General features: G+C 33.4%; 1 protein-coding gene across 2 annotated transcripts; it reads right to left on the reverse strand.

Moving 5' to 3' along the window:
* Window positions 1–529: 529 nt before the first annotated feature.
* LOC108209772 (methionine aminopeptidase 2B) lies at window positions 530–16,339 on the reverse strand. Of its 2 annotated transcripts, none has more exons than XM_017380865.2 (12): window positions 16,217–16,339; window positions 15,603–15,717; window positions 13,970–14,006; window positions 13,781–13,888; window positions 12,717–12,816; window positions 9,357–9,502; window positions 9,190–9,281; window positions 9,011–9,105; window positions 5,627–5,723; window positions 1,605–1,748; window positions 1,253–1,470; window positions 530–947 (listed from the first exon to the last, which is right to left on the reverse strand). In XM_017380865.2, the coding sequence occupies exons 2-12, from the start codon at window positions 15,715–15,717 to the stop codon at window positions 837–839; spliced, it is 1,263 nt and encodes a 420-aa protein (XP_017236354.1). In that variant the 5' UTR covers window positions 16,217–16,339; the 3' UTR covers window positions 530–836. The 2 variants fall into 2 exon arrangements, with proteins under 2 accessions (XP_017236354.1, XP_017236355.1); XM_017380866.2 differs by having other exon boundaries at window positions 16,165–16,322.
* Window positions 16,340–22,159: the final 5,820 nt, after the last annotated feature.

Raw genomic sequence — 22,159 nt, forward strand, 5'->3', positions numbered from 1 at the left:
AATACGGTTCAACCATATAAGTTTGCTGTTATGCACATTTCAGCCATAACCGAGCGAAAAAGCAAGAAACCGGCCGTGCGTACAGCGCACTTGCGGTTCCTGCAAATGTAAGTACTGGAGGGTACACGTTTTTATTTGTTTCTGGAAAAAGGCAGTAGCCTCTTCCCTCTTGCATGCCATCTATATAATTTATTTGATTTTAATTCAATAAACAATCCCTCTAAATAATAATAGCTTCCTCTTGTAGCATTAAAATCTAAATATATGAAAATATATAATAATATTTAATTTATTAAAATAGCCTTCAAAAAATATATAATTTATTAAAAAATAAATCTCAGTGGTAAAAATGTATTATGAAATTGTTCATGTGTTTTACCAGTGTCCTTTATTATTCTCTACGTAAGAGTGTTCATGATGTGCAACAATATATACTCCTTTCTTTCCCACAAGAAAAACAGTCTTTAAAACCAGCACACCTTATCCCAATTTATATAATTTTATTAGCTAAATGCCAAAACAAAACCCATCAAAATCAAACAGTACCCAATACCAAATATCATTACCCGCACACCTTCACAAATATTAAATACCCAGCTGTAACAGATCGTGTTGATTTCCGGGCTTTGTCTCTAGAAGCAAACGCCAAACAGTTTTGTCAAGTCAGGAGGAGAAAACATTGAGGACTCACAATAGCACAAACAGTAACTGCTTACTAGATAAGAACGTTTCATATGTGCTACACAAAGGGGCTGAAAGATGGCTCGGAAAAGCAAGATATAAATTAAAAATGCTGTTACAAGTGCAAGGGTTTGGACTTCGGCAACATATTGAGATCAGTAGTCATCGCCTCTGGATACAACCTCTTTGCAAGTTGGCCGAAGTAAGATTGTGTGCTCAAACTGAGACACATAGCTTCCTTTAACATCACAAAGAGGTGGATATGTCTGCCAACAGGATAAAAATATTTGTATCAGTTTACTTGTCAACACAACAGATTCTGAGAAATGTAAGAATAAGTATCTGTATTTTGTGTACATATATTACAGAATAAGTAGAGCATTAAAATCGCAGGAAACAACTCCAACCAAAGTAAAATTAGACAGCACCCGTGAAACAGGCATTAGCCATGTCCCATGTGATGCAAGATAGAATATAATAGTACAACTGAATATCAAACTATGGCTACATAATGTAATCAAAACTGAAAGTCGAATAATACTGCAACAGCATCAAAGTATATGAAGAATACCTGAACAATACCAGCATCACACAAATTCTTCAGCGCCATTAGATATTTGGTCTCTCCAAGACGGTCTAAATAACGCCTACAGAATGCCAATGTGGAGAAATTCTTATTGATTGTCGCAAGAAGTTGTTTTGCTCTTGGCAAACGTAACGGCATGTGCCCGACATCAAAATTCTTCATATAATGGCTGCACTCCAAATCCTCCCTGACATAGCCCTTGCCTTCATACAATAAATGAGAAAACTTTGTCATACATGCAATCATCATTATTTGGAACCCCCCAACACACACACACACACACACACACACACCCCACCAAACCCTAAAAAAAAAAAGGAGAGAAATATGATATCACCTGTGGATCCAAAAGTTTCAATAGCATAGAATTCACCCTCTTCCATTTTCGTCTGTTCACCACCTTTCACGATTGGAACCGACTTCCCAGCATGAATTTGGTAAGGCCCAATGCTATGGCCATTCAAATTCCGGATACTCTTAACTGTCAAAACACCAACATATATGCGAATTAAACATGTGAAATTAAAGCTCACACAACCAGAAACTTGAAGAGTCCAAAATTTATGAACTAATAATTATCTAGTATTCTATTGCTTCAATGGTTCCTAATATTTACCCAAATTTGCACTGTTATTTATGAAAAATAAGCAGGAACATGTAAATAATATAAAGAATATAGTAAAAACTCAAGCACAATTAGGTGTGAGACTTAGTCCCGCCAAACTCCAGATTTCACAGTGATGACCTTATTGCCTATCCATTATATATGGTTGCTCTTTACATTGTTCTGTTTCATCTTTGCTTATTATATCAGTCAAAAGGTTGGGGGAACCCAATCTCTTGGTTTCCAGTTATTGCACAAATGCCAAAGGCCAAACTAGACATAGGGCTAGACATTCTGTAGGACTTATCGAAAAGAACAAACTGGAGAAGAAGTTGACTTGATGGGGTTAACACATTAATGCCTCAAGTGTCAGACTTAAGTTCAGATAAAAAAGATACTTGGATAAACAGGGCACCCCAAAAAGGCAGCCGGAGATGGTAAAGAGGACTGAAGAATAAATGAAATAGTGCAGGGGCTTAGTTCTTTTAAAAAAGATCAACCAAAAGATTTCATATCTTGGACATTAGGTGACCACAATTTAAGCCCCATTCGCCAAAATCAGGAGTAGCGCATTAGTTTTTTTATTTTATTCTTCAGAAAATCACATATAAGTACACAAATTTAGCATTTTAAACCCACACATGAGGAAAGAGTTATGTGGGAACAAATCTATGACTGTGCTTCTATTTAAAAGTGAGTTTCAAGGTCATTAACCATTTTCATCTTGTCTGGTTACACTTAAATCTCGATCGTCTAGAATAACTTTCATCAAAGGGGCAACTGGAAAACAAGTCATCAACTAGTCACATTGAAAACATAATAAATGGGGAAAATATCATATTGGTGACTCGTTCCATTCAAATATATCAAGTCAGTCACCACTTTGACTCAAATTGGTCCCTGAAGTACCTCTTTTGTTCAGTCCGTTAGAGTCAAACAAGCAAAACGGTCGTTTTTAACGCTAAATGTTAAAATAAACGTTAAATCAACTGAAGACCGCCACATGGAGATGAGTTGTCATTATGACTAGACTATGACAATAAAACCCAAAGAATCTCAGACAAATATATAAATATACATGTATATATGTATATGTCCTTCAGTTCCTACGCAATATGTATATGTGTATATTTGTCTGAGATTCTTTGAGTTTTATTTTGTCTTAATCTAGTAAGCACGCCAACTCATCTCCACGTGATGATATTCAGCTGATTTAATATTTATTTTAATGTTTAACGTTAAAAATGACCGGTCCGCTTGTTTGACTCTAACTGGGTGAACAAAAGAGTCACTGCGGTGACCAATTTAAGTCAAACTGGAAAGTGGTAACTTACTTGATATATTTGAACGGAACGAATCACCAATTTGTTATTTTTCCCCATAATAAACACAATGTCATACTTTGGTAGGGGTGCCCATGGGTAGGGTTAAGTGGTTAACCCAACTAACCCGACCCGAAATTCAGCCGACCCAAGCTGATTAAATTAAACCGAAAGGTAATTGGGTTACAAAATATTGAACCCGAACAATTGGGTTGGGTTAGGGTTTTATAAATTTTAACCCAATCCGACATAAATATATATGGACTGGGTTGGACAGTGGACATATTAATCTTATACCAGAGTCCATATGGCAGACAACCTAACCAGATCCACTACACGACTGCACGCACACTTACTAGTTACTAATCTTTACAGTTTACACTTACACTTTCAAAAGTTAAAACCCTAGCAAAGAGAGGCAAGACTCAAGAGCACACAGCGGCTGCGAGAGCGATTCTTCTACAGTTCTACTAGCGAGTAGCGACTTACTTCTCTGGTTTCTTAGTTAGAGTAAGCTTCGTTTTCATTAAGTCTGTACATAATATACACAATGTTTATGCTCTGCTCAAGATAAGTACATACGGCTCATGAGATCTTTAATGTAAATATTTATTCTTTAAGTGTTCATCTTTCTCCTAAGATTGTGTAATATACAAGTGTAATATGTTTCTTTCAATTTTTGTTAAGACTTTAGATTGTTCTTTTCACTGTTTTTTAGATATGAATGATTGTATAAGAGATGTTGTTTAAGTTTATGTAAGCTTCGTTTTCATTAACTCTGTCTCTGTACATAGTATACACAATGTTTATGCTCTGCTCTACATACAGTTCATTAGATCTTTAATGTAAATATTTATTCTTAATGGTGCTCTGGTTAAGTTATTGTTTTTATTATTTAATTTTTGCAGGGATCTATCTATGGAGAGCTTAACACCAAACACCACCCCTAATTCAGTTCCGATTATCACCCCAATATTCACTCCAAACAACATTCCTGAGCCAGTTTCAAATACCACTACAATCATCCACTATTTGTATATGTAGTTGCTTGGCATCCACTATATGTATATGTAGTTGCTTGACATCTGGATTTGGCTTTTTAAAACTTAACAGAAGCACCACTCGGGTGCTGTTATTCGTGACAAAATGCATAAGATCTAATGGTATATTTATTACCAGGTGGTACAATGCCTCAACTCAAGTACCAAGGAGTTGCCATATAAGCGATCAAGAATCTCAGCACAAATAAAGCTTTGATGCTCTATAAGGGGTCGTTTGGTTCTCAGGCGGTATAGGTTTGAAATTAAGAATAAAATTAGCGTGGTAAGGAGTTGGAATTTCATTTCTAGAACCATGTGTTCGGATTCAGTGCGGGAATGAATTAGTCTAATTTTATTATTAAGTTATTAGTTAAATTAATTTATTAATTAATATAAAAAATTCTAATTTTTTTCTTCAATGTTGTTCGCTTTTATATATCTTTTATATTATTAGTAATGTTTGTAGTTGTTTAAATATAATCTATCATTTATTTTATTTAATCTTAATACTAAAAATATAATTCATTGTATGTAAATATACATATACATTCTATACTATAAATTTTATTGTTACACAATTTATGGAAATTTAATACCATCTGTGTGTGTGTGTGTGTGTATATATAAATATATGGTTATAAATTATTTAAGCAACTAAATATTAATTTATTATATTTAGTTGGATAAAACATAACCAATTAATGATAAATACAATTGATTATTACACATATAACTCAAAAAGTATCATGTTGGCTCCAAATGTCACTATTTAGCAGAGAAAGGCCTCTATTGTCACTTTCGGAAGAAATGGCAAAAAATGTCACTTCAAAACGCAACTTCGTGTTGTGTTTACAATATCAGACAAAACGCAACTTGAAGTTGTGGTTTCAGCTGAAAGCACAACTTGAAGTTGTGGTTCTCATCTAAAAACGCAACTTCAAGTTGTATTTCTGTCAGAAAATTAAAACACAACACGAAGTTGTGTTTTGCAGTGACATTTGGGACCATTTTTTCAAAAAATGATATTGAGGCCCATTTGTCTTAAAATAATTTGTACTTAAATATTTACATAATATTTTATCAATGAAGATGAAAGTTTAATATTGATACTTCATACCACCTATTCTTATCCACATTTTTAAAAATCTACGAGACAAGCTACACATATTAACCATTAAATCATTCATAAACATTTTTCTTGACTTGTAAAAATGACAATACTATGGAGGGATAGGTTTTATAGACACTTTTACAAGTAGCCATCAAGTGACAATAACGATTCATGGGTGGACATGTTAAAGAAAATCATACACTTATTATAAAGCAATAAGCCACATCTTTTTGAATTTTAAATTATGAACATTCCAAAGCCTATACTAAATATTTTCTATACCTTGAAACACCTTTCCATTGATCTCTACTTCATACGATTCCATGACCTCTTGGATTGCAGCACCAACATCACAAAGACGAACATCGATCCCTGATTCCTAATAATCAAAGAATTGAAAACAAAAGTTCATATATTTAGTATTTACCATTATCAAGAAAATTATTTTCACACCAAAGCCTAGTATGGCTTGAATTTATGAACAGTCTTAGAGCATTACCCAGGTTATGGATTGTCAAAACTATATTTGGTTCATACAATTTAATAGTAATTCTAGTGCCTAACGTTCGTCCCATATATAAGTCACTTTTACTCTTTGTTCAATACAATTTGAAGGTAATTTAATTTTTTGTAATTATATAATTTTTTATATTTTCTGAATAGATCAACCAAGTGTGTAACTCCGAGTTGAGATACAAAAATGTAAGGAATATTAAGCGATCTTCTCAGGTTTTCGTATTCCAGGAATTTTTGTAGGACAGAAGAGAATAAAACAAGTCATTAAAAATTCAACATATATCCTAATATCTACTTTGCAAAAATTGGGAGGAGAAATGAATACTTTTGGTGTGGGCATCATAGTTGAAGGGCAAAGTAGCCGAAGTGAAAAGGTATGATGGGAAAATTGTATAGGTCATATTACTCTCCGTCCCTCGCATTTCTTCACAGTTTTTTTCACTGCTCGGTACACATTTTAAGGCTCATATAAAACATAGTTCTGTAACTTATTTTTGAGAAATTCTTTCTGTGCATGGTTGTTACGTCGGTAAGTCGAGTGGAGTCGACCGGACTCTCCGGCAAGTCGAGTCGTGACTAGTCGAGACTAGTCGTAGACTAGTCGACACAAGTCGGCAAGGTATAAAATTAATAATATATATCATATATACTTCTGTTTATATGTGTAACAAATTATATATGTGTTCTAACTTCTAAATTCTCACTTCTAACGATTCTTTTTCTGCTTTTCTCTTATTTATACTTGTTTGAGATCTTAAAGACCTAAAACTACAAAGATAAAGACCATGAGAAAATTGAAAGAAGACTAAAGAAGAGAAGAAAACTATGTAAATATGTAATCTAATATAGCAATTTCCTACTATTGTACCAAACAAAGAGATAACTTTTCAAATGATCAAACATTCAAATTCAATCAATGAATTGTCACAATACTGCTGCAGCAAGCCAGCAACATCAAAATAAATGCAGAACAAAACTGAACAGAAACATAGCTTAAACTGCAGAAATTTAGGCAGTTTCAAGCTGTAGAAATCTGGGCACTAGCAGTTTAAAACTGCAGAATTCTGGGCCCTTTTAAGTGCAGAATGCAACTGTGTAACTGCAGAAGAGTGCATAACACCAGAACACATAACTTTATAGTAATTAAAACCATAAACTAGAGAGCATAAACTGCAGAACCAAGTTAAAAAAGTGGAAAAATGCAGAATTAAGCTCCAGTCGACCGACTGGGGCTTCCAGTCGACCCGACTAGTCGACCCAGTCGACCAGTCGATCATAAGTCGGGCGAAATACTTACATTTTTCTAGTCGACCAGCCCAGTCGAGCCCAGCATACCGACTGCTCGACTAGTCGACGACTAGTCACGACTAGTCGAGCGACTCAACAACAATGTTTCTGTGTATAAAAATTCAAACATAAATTTTAATTCATAAAAAAAAAAGAAATTAAAAATATTTTATGAAACTATATTTTCTAGGAGCATTAGAATGCGTGCCAAACTCTCGTCCTCCGAGGTAAACTACCTAGGGGGACAGAGGGAGTACTAGTTAGGGCAGAGGTGGTTATGTTGGTGCATACAGACAGAAAGTTAGATTAGAAGGGAGCTAGGAAAAAAAGTTTCATGATTGTAGCAGCAACACACACACACACACACACACACACACACACACACACACACACACATATATATATATATATAAGGAGAGTTAAATGAAAAATTGGAGGGGAAGGGAGATACCAAAGTGCCCTAGGGGCTATGGCCTATGGGCATCGGTGTCAAGTGAAAAGATGGTTGTGTTGTGCCTCCTCGATTTTGCAATTTGTGTAATTGCAAGTGATTTAGTCATATCCAACTCTTAGTTTGAGAAGAAAAGAGCAGTAGACCATTTATAAGAGTATTCATTAAAGCGGATATAATAGCACTTAAAGTGAGCGGATACAATAGCACTTAAAATCTTAAACTAACTACCTCATCATGCGAGGAATAAATCATAAGACAAGCATCCCAACACCAATTGTTGACAACATATAGAGGGAGCTAAGGAGGCTAGACCAAGGAACTTATGTAAAACTTCAAGGGGGATGCATTAGCGAAATCTGTAGAGAACGCAGCCTCTAATGATGCTACTAGGGCCTCTCCATATTAGCTTAGCATATACTAGGGATGCCATCAAGAAAGGAAGATCAAGGACAAAAAATCTTGATAGTGGAATGAAAAGTACGAGCTAAGCTCTACGTAAAATATATATGTTATTAAGGGAATATGACATGCCGGCAGGGGCCGGAAGGAGAGAAGTAGGGGTGAGCAAAACCGAACCGGAACCAAGAACCGAACCGTGCAAATTCAGTTTGGTTCGGTCCTAATTTTCTGAAAATTCGGTCTGGACCGAATAGACCGAAATAAAATTTGGTCCGGTCCGGTCCGTAAAAAAATAGTTCGGTCCGGACCGAATAGACCGAATAGTCCAAACAATATATAATATTAATTTATATTTATATAATATATATTTGATATGTTATAATTATAATATCTAATTTTTAAATTTAATTAAATCTATCTTTGATGAATTGGTGGTGATTAATTAATAATAAAATTTTAAAATAAATCATGAATATTAATTTTATTTATATTATAAATATTTATTTTTAAAATAATTCCGGTTCTTTTGGTCCGGACCGGACCGAACTGAATTATTTTTATATAATTTCGGTCCGGTTCGGTCCGGGAAAAATTCAAATTTCGGTTCTCGGTCTATTCGGTTCGGTCCGGTTTTGGACCGAACCGACCGAATGCTCACCCCTAGAGAGAAGTATGAAGTAAACACATATGGAGAAAAGTGCTTAATGGAGGCAAAACAAATAACACCAATTTACAAAATAATAAGTCAATAACTTAATCAGTTGTGTTCTGTCGTTGAATTTAATTACAATCCAAGAATATACTCTGTAATCTAAAAATTTCAACTAATTTCTCGTTTTTCCATCATACTGCTACGATAAAAAATTACCCATCAACAAGAACTAGGGTGTACAGGATCTCATGAGTGTTTTTCCCACAGCAGTATGATAAAGTTAAGTCCCCTTATTTTTTTTCTATCATTATGAGAAAGAATGCTATATGTTTATAAGTTTATTAACAAACATACATACCTTGATCCCAGTATTTGTGGCTTCCCGTGAGGCCTCAAGCAATGGATTAAACATTGGATTGAATGCCACGGTAAATGCACAGTCAACTATACGTCCTGAAAGACCAAACAGCAAAAATAATGCACTTAAGAGTTCAACTACAACGGACTTGAAAATATAACACGTAGTGGAGAAGTTACCATTAATATGAGTTCCAAAATCCAATTTCATCACATCATCATACTGCAATACAGTGGTATCTCCAGAATTTGGGGTCCAGTGGGCAGCAACCCTGTTATGTACAGTTCGGACATAAGCAATCAGATGCTACAGTAAATGGGTAAAAAGTAGTACTAACGACAATTACCAGTTCAATGAGCATCCTGTAGGAAATGCAATGCCTGCTTCTAATCCATTCTCTGATATTAACTTGCGAACAGTGTTTTCTAAGGTCTCACATAGCTCAGTCATTGGCATTCCAGGCTTTATAATACCCTTCATATATTTCCGCACCTGCAGATATGTAAATCTATATGAGTAGGTAGGCATTGTTTGAACTGGTTATAGCCATTAATTTATGATACAAATATCAATACCAATGTGCACCATCAAAAAACTTTTAACACGCACGCAGATCTTTCTACTAGTCATATTAATAATGTCAAATGATTACCACATCTAGAAACCACAAAAGCCATGTTTACTTGAAGAAATATAAGCTCAACACAAAACAACTTGTTCTACATATACAGTACATAGGACAGCTTAATAATATCAGACCTAATCTTTTAAGCTTTATAGTCTGTCTCATGGAGGATTAATTCTCCACAGAGTGTGGGATCAAATAGTCTCTCACTTCAATGGAGGTCATCAATCATTCTTGACATGTTTTACATATAATAATCCCCTTCTAGTATAAAGTTAGAGCAAATACTCCTTTCCGGTCGTACTTCACGAAAACTGTGAGGAAAGCAGGGTTGTTGCAACCTTGGACAATTCCTCAAGAACCCTGGAAAGATATATTGCCATGAATTACATCATTGCTCTTCCTAAGTGTGAGGTTATCTAAATACTTGGTTTATGAGGTTGTCTGGATGGTATTAAATAGATTGAGTTGATATGTAGTATGCACGCTTTTTGGCCTTGCAACCCTCGATATCAGCTAAAAGTTTGGCTCAATCCACATACATAGGGTATGGATCATTGTTATCAAGTCGACGACTAGTCGACGACTAGTCAAGTCGTTTTATAGAAAAAGTCAAGCAACGACTTATTTAGTCTGGCGACTTATTTTCAACATATCAGTGTCTCCCTAATCTTTGTATCATTTCAACTTCACATTATTATTTCTTTCTTGTCACTACTTTTTGGCTTCAGGCTATGTAATATTTGTATCATTTTCAACATATAAGTATATCCCTAATCTTTGTATCATTTCAACTTCACATTATTATTTCTTTCCTCACTACTTTCTGACTTCAATTTATTTGTGAACTAACAATCTGCTACGTCGTATATATCTCCCTGTTGCTTATTACCTTTTACTTTTGATTCAAACTATAAACTGATGTGTGTTCAACTATATTTTATATATTAAATCTAGTAAAATAATGTATAAGAATGACTTGTCGACTTTTTACGACTAGTCGGGCGACTTGTCGACTAGTCGATTCCAAGGTATCCGGGCGCCGAGGCTCGACTTGGCGCCGTAATAAGCTTGGTATGGATATCAGTGACAGAGTCCACATACATAGGGTATGGATATCAGTGACAGAGATAGCATGTTCTTAAGTGAGTTCTGGCATAATCTTTTCAAAATAACAGGAACAAGATCATGAATGAGTACATCCTATATCCTCAATCTGATGGATGTACAGAAAGTATGTGTGTCTAGATCAGTATTATAGAAGTGTGACTAGTCAAGTGCCAAAAAATTGCGCCTCTGCAGCTGAAAATGTGGTATAATACTACCCTTCATACTACCTAACAAACTTCTCTATTAAACTTGTCTAAGGAGTTAAGCCTATAGAGTTAGGCCAAGACACTTCCCTAGGTGCACTGAAATATTTCATCTCTGGAAAGTGGAAACTGTGTGGGCCACTAAACAGCAACAGTGGGCTATTTTAAGGAGATTCCAAAAGCAGTCTAACACTGAATTGTTGAATGAAGAGCTATAAAGATGCCAACAGGGGGGGAGGGGGAGAATGTTGAATGCCAATTGTGGGGGGGGGGGGGGGGGGTGATTATGGCGGCTATCTGGAAAAGAACTTAAAATTGTCTGCTAAATTCAGTATTAATTAAGGGAGGGTATTAGTAAGGGTCTTTTATTGTGCTGTAGCAACAGACTAGTATAAAATTTTAAAAGATAAAAACCAATTGTAATTCTATTATGTTGAATTTGAATATCATAAATGGAATGTATTCTTACCATTCTTTCTTGGTTTTCTATCCTGTTTCTCTCTCTAAAAAGAATTTGTCTCTCTAGTTTCATCTCTCTTGCTGTAACACTAGACAATATCTACCTATTTTCTAGCCTTAAACTAGCTATAATATCTTATTTAAGGTCTGTTTGAGAGTGCTGTTTAAAATTGCTCTGCTGTTAGAAAAAGTGCTAGTAAAAAAAGTGCTTTGTAGAAATCAGATAACTGTTTGGTAATTTTTTTGATATTTGCTTATTTTGAGTTATAATATTAAAAAAATAATGTTTTTGGTGAGGTTTGATAATGAAATCTGTAACTGCTTTCTGCAAAAGCTGAAAAACAGCTTTTCCCAAAAGCATGAGAGGACCTGCTTTTTCTAAAAGCAGCTTTTCAGCTAAAAGCTGTTGTTCGGAACAGCTGCTTTTAGATTTACCAAACAGTTTTTCACCTGCTTTTCAGCAAAAAGCTGTTGTTGCTGTCTGCAACAGCAACCCCAAACAGTGCCTTAATGCTTGATTTACAGTTAAACTCATAGAATATTACAAAAAGAGAAAATACAGTCAATTCCTGACAAAAACAAATATAGCCAGAATGCATTATGTGAATGATATTAAATTATAAATTTATTATCCGTCAAAAAAAAATTATAAATTTATTAAAGAATTTATAATAATTAATACTAGAAAAATAATAGTCAGACATCCGAATATGTATAGCAAATATGTGGAATACTTGACGGTATATATAAGCTAACATTGTACAATATTTTTTTTATCTAAGAGAATAACATCACCCGTTTTCATTCTTATTATCGTCATTGAAGTTTAATGTGAATGGAAGGGTGCCAATCCATAGAAACGATGGCCAGTAAGACACCTGCCGCTTGTGCTTTATATTACTTATTCATCACACAAATCTATTACAGATGCGCACAACCCAATTATGGATGATTGGACCAGCTTGGTGGTGCCTTAATAAATCATATTCTACTGTATCCTAACAGTGCATGTCTTGAAAGATTTCTCCTATGATTAACAAAACCTAGCTAGTAGCTATACAATATTTGGTCATATAAAGGATGGGTTAAAAAAATTGCAAACAAAAACACAGGTACTGCCATTGGTAATACACCCAAGAATAAATAAAAAAAGATTAATAACTAACAAGAATCTCATTAGTCTTCAACTACCCAACTTCATAACTACAAATATTATAATAATTACTCGGACATGATTAAAAAAACTAAAACCATACACCCAAATAGTTTATCTAAGCAAGATATCAATACTATGCCCATATTTACACACCTGACGATGAACTTCTGCTGCTTGACGTACTGAATCATATATGGGTTTTTCTAGACGCTCTAACTCCCTCTTTTCCTCTGAAGTGGTCCTCCATAGATTACTAAATTAGGCTCATGCAAAAAGCAGACAAAATTAGCATAACTATATCAAAGAAAGCAGAGAGGATTAGCATTACTGTATCAAAGATTGTCAGCTGATAATTACTACATCTACTTATCGGAGTAAAAATGTCAGTAGAGATGATATTATGAAACAATGTATGCCATAAACTATGAGATACCACAGGTGACTTATTGCGAGACAATGAATTATCAAAACAAACGTTGATCTATATGAAGACGAGGTGACAAGCAATATTATAAATCAATAAATGCAAAGAATGCCCCAGAACTAAAACTGTAGAAACCTGCTCCCATTCCAAGACCATCAGCCTGCAAGTTTCTTTCATAAAGAAGTACTTAATCTCAGTAGCATGAAGTTCTGACACAAAAGTGAATACAGAAATAGTGATGACACTTATTTCAATCCTCATATTCTAAATTTCATTTACCCTTGGAAATTTGTAGAGAAACCAACAAACGTTTTGCCATCAAAAGAAAAAATGTTCAAAGACGGTATGACTTTTAAATCAGATGCATTATATAAAAATTTTAAATGATAACTGGTACTTGGAACAAGCTGCACTCATGTCCTATGATGTCTCCCAAAAAACTTCAGATAAGGCACCAATCACATTATATACTGATTGCGGTTATCACAGAGACTTTTAGGCCCAGTTCAAAAAATAATAAGACAATTCATATCGTCAGTTCGAATTTAAGCTAGCTTTAGTGATTAATTATAGTTTTTCTCATTATAGCCATTAACATCAAATACACCGAAAGGACCATATGGCATCAAGAGGATATATTTTCACAAGAAACAAGTTTAATAAAAAACCATACACCGTGGTCTATTTCAAGTAGATACATAATCTAGTGTTCTTTCCCAATGTCCTGAAGCTAAATACCAAAGAGATCTGATGAATAGAGCAATAAGAGACAAATTGTTAATTGTATACATACTCATCTTTGTATTGTTGAATTTCTCCTTCTGGAAACTCTCCGGAAGGAAAAAGTTCTGAAACAGGAATAGTTGGTGGATCAGTTTGCTGTGGCGGTTGCTTTTTCTTTCTGTGCACAAAATATTATATAGTCATTCTTCCTTTAACTAGTATTTCACAAGTAAATGGGAACAATTAAAATAGTGCTTACTTGCTTTTACTTTTCTTCTTCTTCTTTTTTGCAGATTCTGTATCAATCATTCGAAACATAATGAAGAATAAAATTCAGTCAGAATTTAAAAAACAGTTTGTACAAATTCTCATGATACAAGCAGCCTGATGCAATAAGAGAGCTAGAGTGCTAACTAGCACAATGACTAGGATGTATTTTCACAAGCATAGTCTTGGACAATTTGAAGTCATCTTTACTTGAACAGTCAATAAACATAACCAAAAAATGAAATGAACTAAGAAATCAAAATAGTTGATAGGCCTTTCAGCGTGATAAACTGGGTACGTTTATTTGTTCCCCACATTTAACGAAGCTACTTATCATGACCGCATTTTCTCACCATAATAATGGCCTATACAAATTTTTCTTTATTCAGCCACCATGATTTGCAACAAACTTATCCTGCAGCCACCATTTGCAAAAGATAACCCCTGCGTTTTCACTGGGTACACATCCAAAAGTTTGCTAGTTTTTTCAAACAAAATAATATGAAACAGTGCAATGTTTTAACCAATGACTTGACATGTGTTGCATAAAAAGGTGCTATGCCATCAAAGCATTTCAAAGTATATTCTTTAGCTTTTAGTAAACATTTGTACGATTACCAACAGGAAGATCTCCCTAGCATTAAAACTATAAAGTGTTAAATTTGTCAATGGCTAGGCTGCCAGGGAAGAGATACAACATAAATCACCCTCCTATTCAAGACAACAATGTTGAGAGAACAGCCTACTTGTTTTAGCTTATAAGTTGGTCATAGAAAAAGTAAAGTTATACCCACTATGTTCATGACCAAATAGGTCAAAAAAATGGGTTAGAAAAGAAGTTCTTTTTCTTGGCTAATAAGGTTCAGGAAGTCAACTTTTTAAATGACTATATTATCCATCATTTTTTATATTTCAAACATCTTCCAAAAAACAGAATGACATCAATAAAAATTACAGGTCAATCCATCCTGACTCTTAACTATAGTGAAGCAAGGAAAAGAATATATTAACTTGTATTTATATTAAGTTACTATTCAGTAATGAAGTTATTTAGATATCATTATAAGATTGAAATAGATTACTAGAAATGTTCTATAGCATGGTAGTATAGTAATAAAAGGCGTTTGTCGCCTTAATAAATTATTTAGTAGATCAAGATAAAGAAATGGATACTGCTACTGATTTCGTTGCAATTATCATATCAGTTGTTGCCTTGTTCATAAAGTTAAAGGTTTTAGCCCTATATATAGAGAGGTAATCATCAAATATATTAAGACTCTGATATTACATTGAGATAGTTCCAATGTCATAACCTGTGATCGAAACAAATTCATCTTCTTAGGTCAGAAATCCTAGGGTACTGGTTGTTCTGTGGTTGAGTCGCCTTGGGGCTAGTGGATAATTTGTGGCTAATTCTCAAAATTGTCCTTTATATTATATATCATTCTATAATTCTTTTTTTCCCAATTGTTGTCCTGCATCAATTACAACTTTGTTTACTAACAGAAAACTAGCACTATACTAACTTCATGCAAAAAATTTAATTACTTTTTTAAAAATCCCAAGCCAAAAAGATTGTAATACTGAAAAGTCTCTCACGTAAAATGTAAAGACAGAAACTTTACCGGATGGCTCTGAGTCTAACACCAGGTTGTCGACTTTCTCCTGAATATCAGTGGGCATAGTATCTGCAACCTCTGGTTCTTGAGTTGAAACTGCAACGCTCATGTCTCCTACCATCTGCCAAGTTCGCAATCACATTCAAAACTTGTCGACTTTCTCGTGAAAATCAAAATACATATTCAAAAATCTCAACGAAAATCAGAGCAAATCAGGACAGATAATTTATTCGTCTGAAAAACAAGCAATCAGAGCTAGAGTTTGATATATGCTAGACGAAACCGGACTCATTCTGTGCATCTAAATTAGAATAGCTAGATTATACAACTCAAATCCATAAACACAAAAAAGTAGAAAAATTCAAAGTCAATTAAATAAGATTATTACAGGGCTAAAGAGAGTATCTCAACATAACATTTGCGAGAGATGTAAAATACATGAAATTCAACCAGAAATCAATACACGAACTGCAATTAGCAGTGAATGGATTAATTAATAAACAAAAGGCCGGTAAAATACAGCTCTGACTAGGATTGTATAATAAATTTAAAACAAAGGCATACATACATATGTAATATATTTACAGAGAGAGAGCGAGAGAGAATGAAAGAAGCTATACAGCGTCGTCTGTGGCTCGAGTTGGTAGTCGGCGGCAGGCAAGGGAGGCAAAGCGAGAGAGATCACTTTTTCTTTTTCTTTTTCTTTTTCTTATTATAATAACGAGTTTCTACCTATAGGGCTTGTCCAATGTATTACCAACATAGCATGATTTAATCAAAAATTTATGATTAATTATTAAAAAATATTCTGTTAAATTATCGAGATTTGACTAATAAAATTTAACTTATAGATTTATGATAAATTCAAATTATTAAATTGATTGGTTCTGATATTCAATTTTTATAATTATAATTATTTTTAAAATTTTTTCATTTTTCGATTATTCAATAATCTAAATTATTCATTGTTCAAAAAGTTCCTGCTTCGCCCAATTATTCCTTCATTAATCTTCAAAAGTGCCTCCTAAATATGATTTCTAAAATTTTAAATTTTCTTAGATGGTATGTTGTATAATAAACAAAACTAATATATTCAATGTTATTGTAATATTATAAAATATCAGATTCTTCTAATTTGATTAATCCCTCATCAAAGACTCTCACCGATTAATCTCGATTCCTGATTTTTACAACCTTACTCGTATATTTTCTTAATATTTATAAAAATCAGATATTAAATATATAACTTTCTCAACTATAATAATGACATAGTTATAGAATGATAAATGTTAATTGTAACACTTGAGCAAATCCAATACTATACTAACAACTACATTATTACATATATAAATGAAAATTTGACTTAATACTCTTCAATGATAACCCTATTTGGGGAGCTCTTTTCCCGATAATTTCAAGGTTAATTTTTTAAAAATATATATATTTCTATAATTTTTTTTAAAAAAATGTTAAGAATACCCCATGACTCATTTACCACACAGGTTGATTCATTTTCATACTCACATTTTTATCATCATTATTTTTATCATCCCAAACTGTGTCATTAGTTGTATCCATAGCATACGGAGAATATTTAGTTCATCCGGGCAAATAACAAGAATTATTAAAGTAAAGCACATAAAATCCAACTAAACTGTAAGACAAAATTTTACAATAAATAATTAAAACAGTCCCCGACAGCGGCGTCAAAAACTTGTTTTGTACAACATAGATGTGCAAATGTACAAAATCTCAAGTAAATAATATAGTAATAGATACTACGTTCCTAATGACTATTTAAACGTATTAATCGCAATTAATCTCTTACACTTTGATTATCGAACATAAGAATTTGTTAGATGATTTTTTATAGTAAATTACATAATAATAATGACTACTTTATCGACTAAAATTATACTAGCAAAGAGATTAACGAGTTTCAAATATGAGAAGATAAGTCGATGTAAAATCCTGTGATTTTTTTTGTTTATTTAAATATTTCTATTTAATTAGTATTGTCATTATGAGTTAGATTTTAGATTTAAATTGTTTGTATTTATATATTTAGATTTAGATTTAGATCTTAGCATTAATTGGAAGCTTCTAGAAATTATTTTGTGTTAGTTAATTTGAATAATAAAATAGAGAAGATTCTTTATTAATGGAAAGAAGCGTAGAATTATTTTTGAAAATCGAAATCTTTTTGAGAAGACCTTATATTTGGAAATTGGTTTACTCTGTGGAGAAAATTGTGGCCCAAGTTTGGAACTTCCTATTTACGATTTGGTTTTATGTGATATATAAGAATCCTTTTAGACCTGAATAAGTCGTACAGCAATTTACGTGGACGGGTATACTCTCTTTTTCTCTTTGATTCTAACGCGTATATGTTGACTTAAGATATTGATTTCTTACTCCTTGTCATGTGTATTTGATGTAAATATATCTTGTTTGCTTAATTGTTTATGCTGAAATTCGTATATAGTATTTCCTGTGAATCAGTTGGGTTGTAAAAATCATAGTAAATTGAAAATTGATTGGATTTTGTTGATTCTGGACATTCTGAAAAGATCTCTTCGTTACCTACAACTTGTGTCTCATGCAGTATGTCGAAATGCGCAATGTATCTATGCTAAAAATCACATTCTTTGTTACCCTTCAGTTCTTAGTCGCGAAACTTTTTCTCATGTTCAAAAATTCGCTATAAATTGATCGTATGTCGAACAATTACTCATGATACCAATATGGAAAGCTTGAGATATAATATTTCGTTATCAGTCATACCCATTTGTTGTTTAAATTTATTTAATTGTCTAAACTGACTTACAAAGATTCAGGGCTGTTTATACTTTTCTGGTGAGTTGTTCTGTGTTTAAAAATTCATATCTCCCTCGTTATTTGCCATAAAATTGTGGTCTTTACCAATTCTGAAACCTCTAAGAATGCTCTTAAGTGTTTAGTTATAGTCTAATTGATATCAGTTTGTTTGCTTCGTGAAAATATGCTTTGAATGTAAACTGGTCCTGAGTAAAATTCTGCTCTGTTACTTGAACTTCTAAAATTCATAACTAACTCGTTATCTGTCCGTTTATTATGAATCTGGTCATTTTGGAATCCTTGTTGAATGTAATTTAATTCTCCAGTTGACTATTTTCTCATATTCAGAAGCTATCTTTGGTTAATATTGAGATTTGTAACAGCATGCATGTTATTTATCTTATTCGATAAATGATATTGTGTTAATTGTTATTAGTTGTTAAAGTTTGTATTTTGTTAAGACTTGTTATGTGCCTTGCTCTTGATTGTTTAAGGAGTACTACATGTTAATTATATTTTGTTTATTAATTAAATGTATAGGCTTTGTTCGTGTTATTAATTTCGGATTTTAGGTGTCGACTTTGAGGTAAGTACTTTTTGACTTACTTTTATTTTCGAAAGGATATTTTGATTATGTGAATTTTGGATTTTTGTATAAGATATAAGAATTCTGTTTCGAAATTTACAAGATATAAGACATGAGAATCTTTGAAGACACAGTCTCTACGTTTCGAACTCGTTCGTAGTCTACGTTATAGTTCCGGAACTGGCCTTAGATAACCTTAGTAGGCGCACAAGTGTGCAGCTTTAGATACCCGCTAAGGACGCGTGATTATTGAACTTTAGATCCCGCTCACTGGGTAAGTGTGGCAAAAGAATAAGAATAAGATCCTGGTCACTGGGTAAGTGTGGCCGTAGAGCAAGACTGTGATATTTATAAGATTTTCATTTTGTTTTATTCTGATATGTTCTGTTTAAATTCTGAAATTGTTTTTAAAACATAAACTTTGGGTTGGAATTGTTTCTACAAATATTTTACAAATTATCATTGTTTTTCAGAAACAATGTTTTATAAAACCGCCCATTGATTTTGAGATTTATTTGCAGTCAAATTGAATTATCCGTTTCATCACCTCTGGACACAGCTAAGCCACTCTGGGAAATGCACCTTCTGATGGCCCACAATTGCGTCGTGTTCAGGATTCATCACGCATAGGGCTGTCAAAAAAATCCGAAAGATCCGATATCCGTCCGAAAAATCTGTTACCGTATCCGGGAAAAAGCGGATATAATCCGAATCCGGAATAAAATGGATATTATCCGTATTCGAATCCGGGGTTTGCGGATACGGATATGGATATAGGCGTGTCCGTATCCGAAAATATCCGTATCCTAAATTATTATTATTATTATTATTATTATTATTATTATTATTATTATTATTATTATTATTATTATTATACTTATATAAATTTATTATTTATTTATATTTTTTATTTTATCATATAAATTTTGAAAAAAAAATTAATATTTAAAATAAAAAAGAAATATTAAGTATCTTGCAAATGGAGAAATGGAACTATCTTCATCAAGCCCTTTCTTTTTAAAATTGTTGCGGATAGTGTTGTTTTGTGATTTTAAGTTGTTAAAATTAATATTTTGTTCAAAATATTTGACTAAACTTCTGTTAAAATATGTTATTAATATCTGACTAGGTATACATTTTCTGTTGAACGGTTCAAAATATATTTTTTAATTGATCTCAGAATGTATATTTGATTTTTGGTGATGTTTGAAGAAGCGGATACGGATATTATCCGTATCCGGATAATATCCGGCCAGATACGGATACGGATTTTTTTATTCTAAAATTTGCATATCCGTATTCGAACCCGAATTCGGTTTTGAGTTGGCGGATACGGATACGGATATGGCCAAATCCGTATCTGTTTTATCCGTTTGACACCCCTAATCACGCATTAATTAGGAGACGGAGTTTCGTTGATGTCGATGTTGTTGTCGTGTTGTCAGAAATCGAATGATCCTGAGATGCTGCCTGAAATTAAAAATGCGACGGCTGTCAGGAGGGATGCTAATTTGTTGAGGCTGGTGGTGAAATTAATGAAGGTGATGTTTTTCACGGTGGTGTATGTGATGGAGCTGATGATGAGGAGTTTGTGGGTGAAGGATAAAAGGACCGCCCTGAGCGGCGGCGCTGGGGTGGAGCTGTGGCCCAGATGTTTGGTCACGGCTAAGTTTAGGCTTGATGATATGAAGATTGTTAAAAACATTGTGGCCATGCAGTGAGTCTTTGCTTTTTTCAACTATTTTTCTTGATTAAAACAACAATTTTGACAAAATTAAAAACTCAATAAGTCACTTGTAAACTAGTCTCTCCCTCCCTCCCTCCTTCTCTCTCTCTCTCTCTCCCCCCAACACACACATGTTAGGTGAAGCCTCGGCTTGACTAAAGCAATGAAGAAGACGAATGATTTGCTTTCGTGTCTCGTTTTCATCTTCTCAGCATTATATGTAGCAGCAGCGAACAATGTCACTTACGACAGTCGTTCTCTCATCATCAACGGCCAGAGAAAGCTCCTTATCTTTGCTGCCATTCATTATCCTCGCAGCGTCCCCGCGGTAACAAATATTTACTTTACTCTTTGTTTATAGCACGGCCTAGTGCCCACGCCCCACGGAGTCCAACTCGAATGCTTCGTGTTTTAACAAGTTCGAAAAAGACTTTTACTAGGATCATTATATTTTAACCATTTTAGTTGCTTCGTGATCAAATCTTTTTGTTGCTATACGATCCAATCCATTTTAGTTAAATGCCCGGTTTCTCTTTCACCGGTACGCCACGCTTCAACTTTGTATCATACATATATACACATCCCGTTTTTTCAACTTTTAGATCTGCTACCTGTTAACTCTCATTTCATGTTCCATATGTATGTTAGTATGTTTTAAATACTAAATTAGGGTTTATCTGTTTTCCTTTTTGTTTCATAAGGAATAGATTATCGCTACCTTAAATTAATTTTTGTCACTATTTGATTTCTCGTAAAACTTGTGGGTTTGATGGTTTTTTCTAATCCTGTGTTTTTCCTTGATTTATGTGTCAACTGGACTTGTGTTTGGTTTATTAGGATTGATCGATATCCTTATTCAGCATGATACAATTCTAATCTTTCTTTATCTAAATCACACATCTTTTAGTTTGAAGCTTTCTATGACTCTATTAATTGATTGCAATAATTTAGTTAACTAATTAATTCTGAAACTGTCTAATTACATACATTAAATATTGATCGACATAATTTTAGAGTAATATTAATTGGGGAAGTTACATATTTTGAAATAGAGTACTATTATATTTCGGTCTTTGTGCCATAATTGGTGGCCGGCTCTTGTATCCGCAAAAGGAAGGATCATTTATGATGACTTGTTGCCATTTTATGATGGATTTTTGGACCTTTTATGGTTAATGGATTAATTGGTGTATACCAAATTTATTGTGCCTTAATGAGGTATATTATAGCGCCATTAATGGTTGATTGATTGATTAGTGTATACCAAACTTGTATTGCGTTAATAATAAGAAGCAGGCATAATCGTGATATATTTGTTTGATAAGATTTTGTCTTATATTTGACCAGATATATCTTAACTATGTTTTCAATATCCAAACTTTATTTTTTATTTTAAATATTTGTTAGTATATATGTCAGTTATTTTCATATGGG

This window comes from Daucus carota, chromosome 2, assembly GCF_001625215.2.
Source record: "Daucus carota subsp. sativus chromosome 2, DH1 v3.0, whole genome shotgun sequence".
In the NCBI taxonomy this organism is placed as follows: Eukaryota; Viridiplantae; Streptophyta; class Magnoliopsida; order Apiales; family Apiaceae; genus Daucus; species Daucus carota.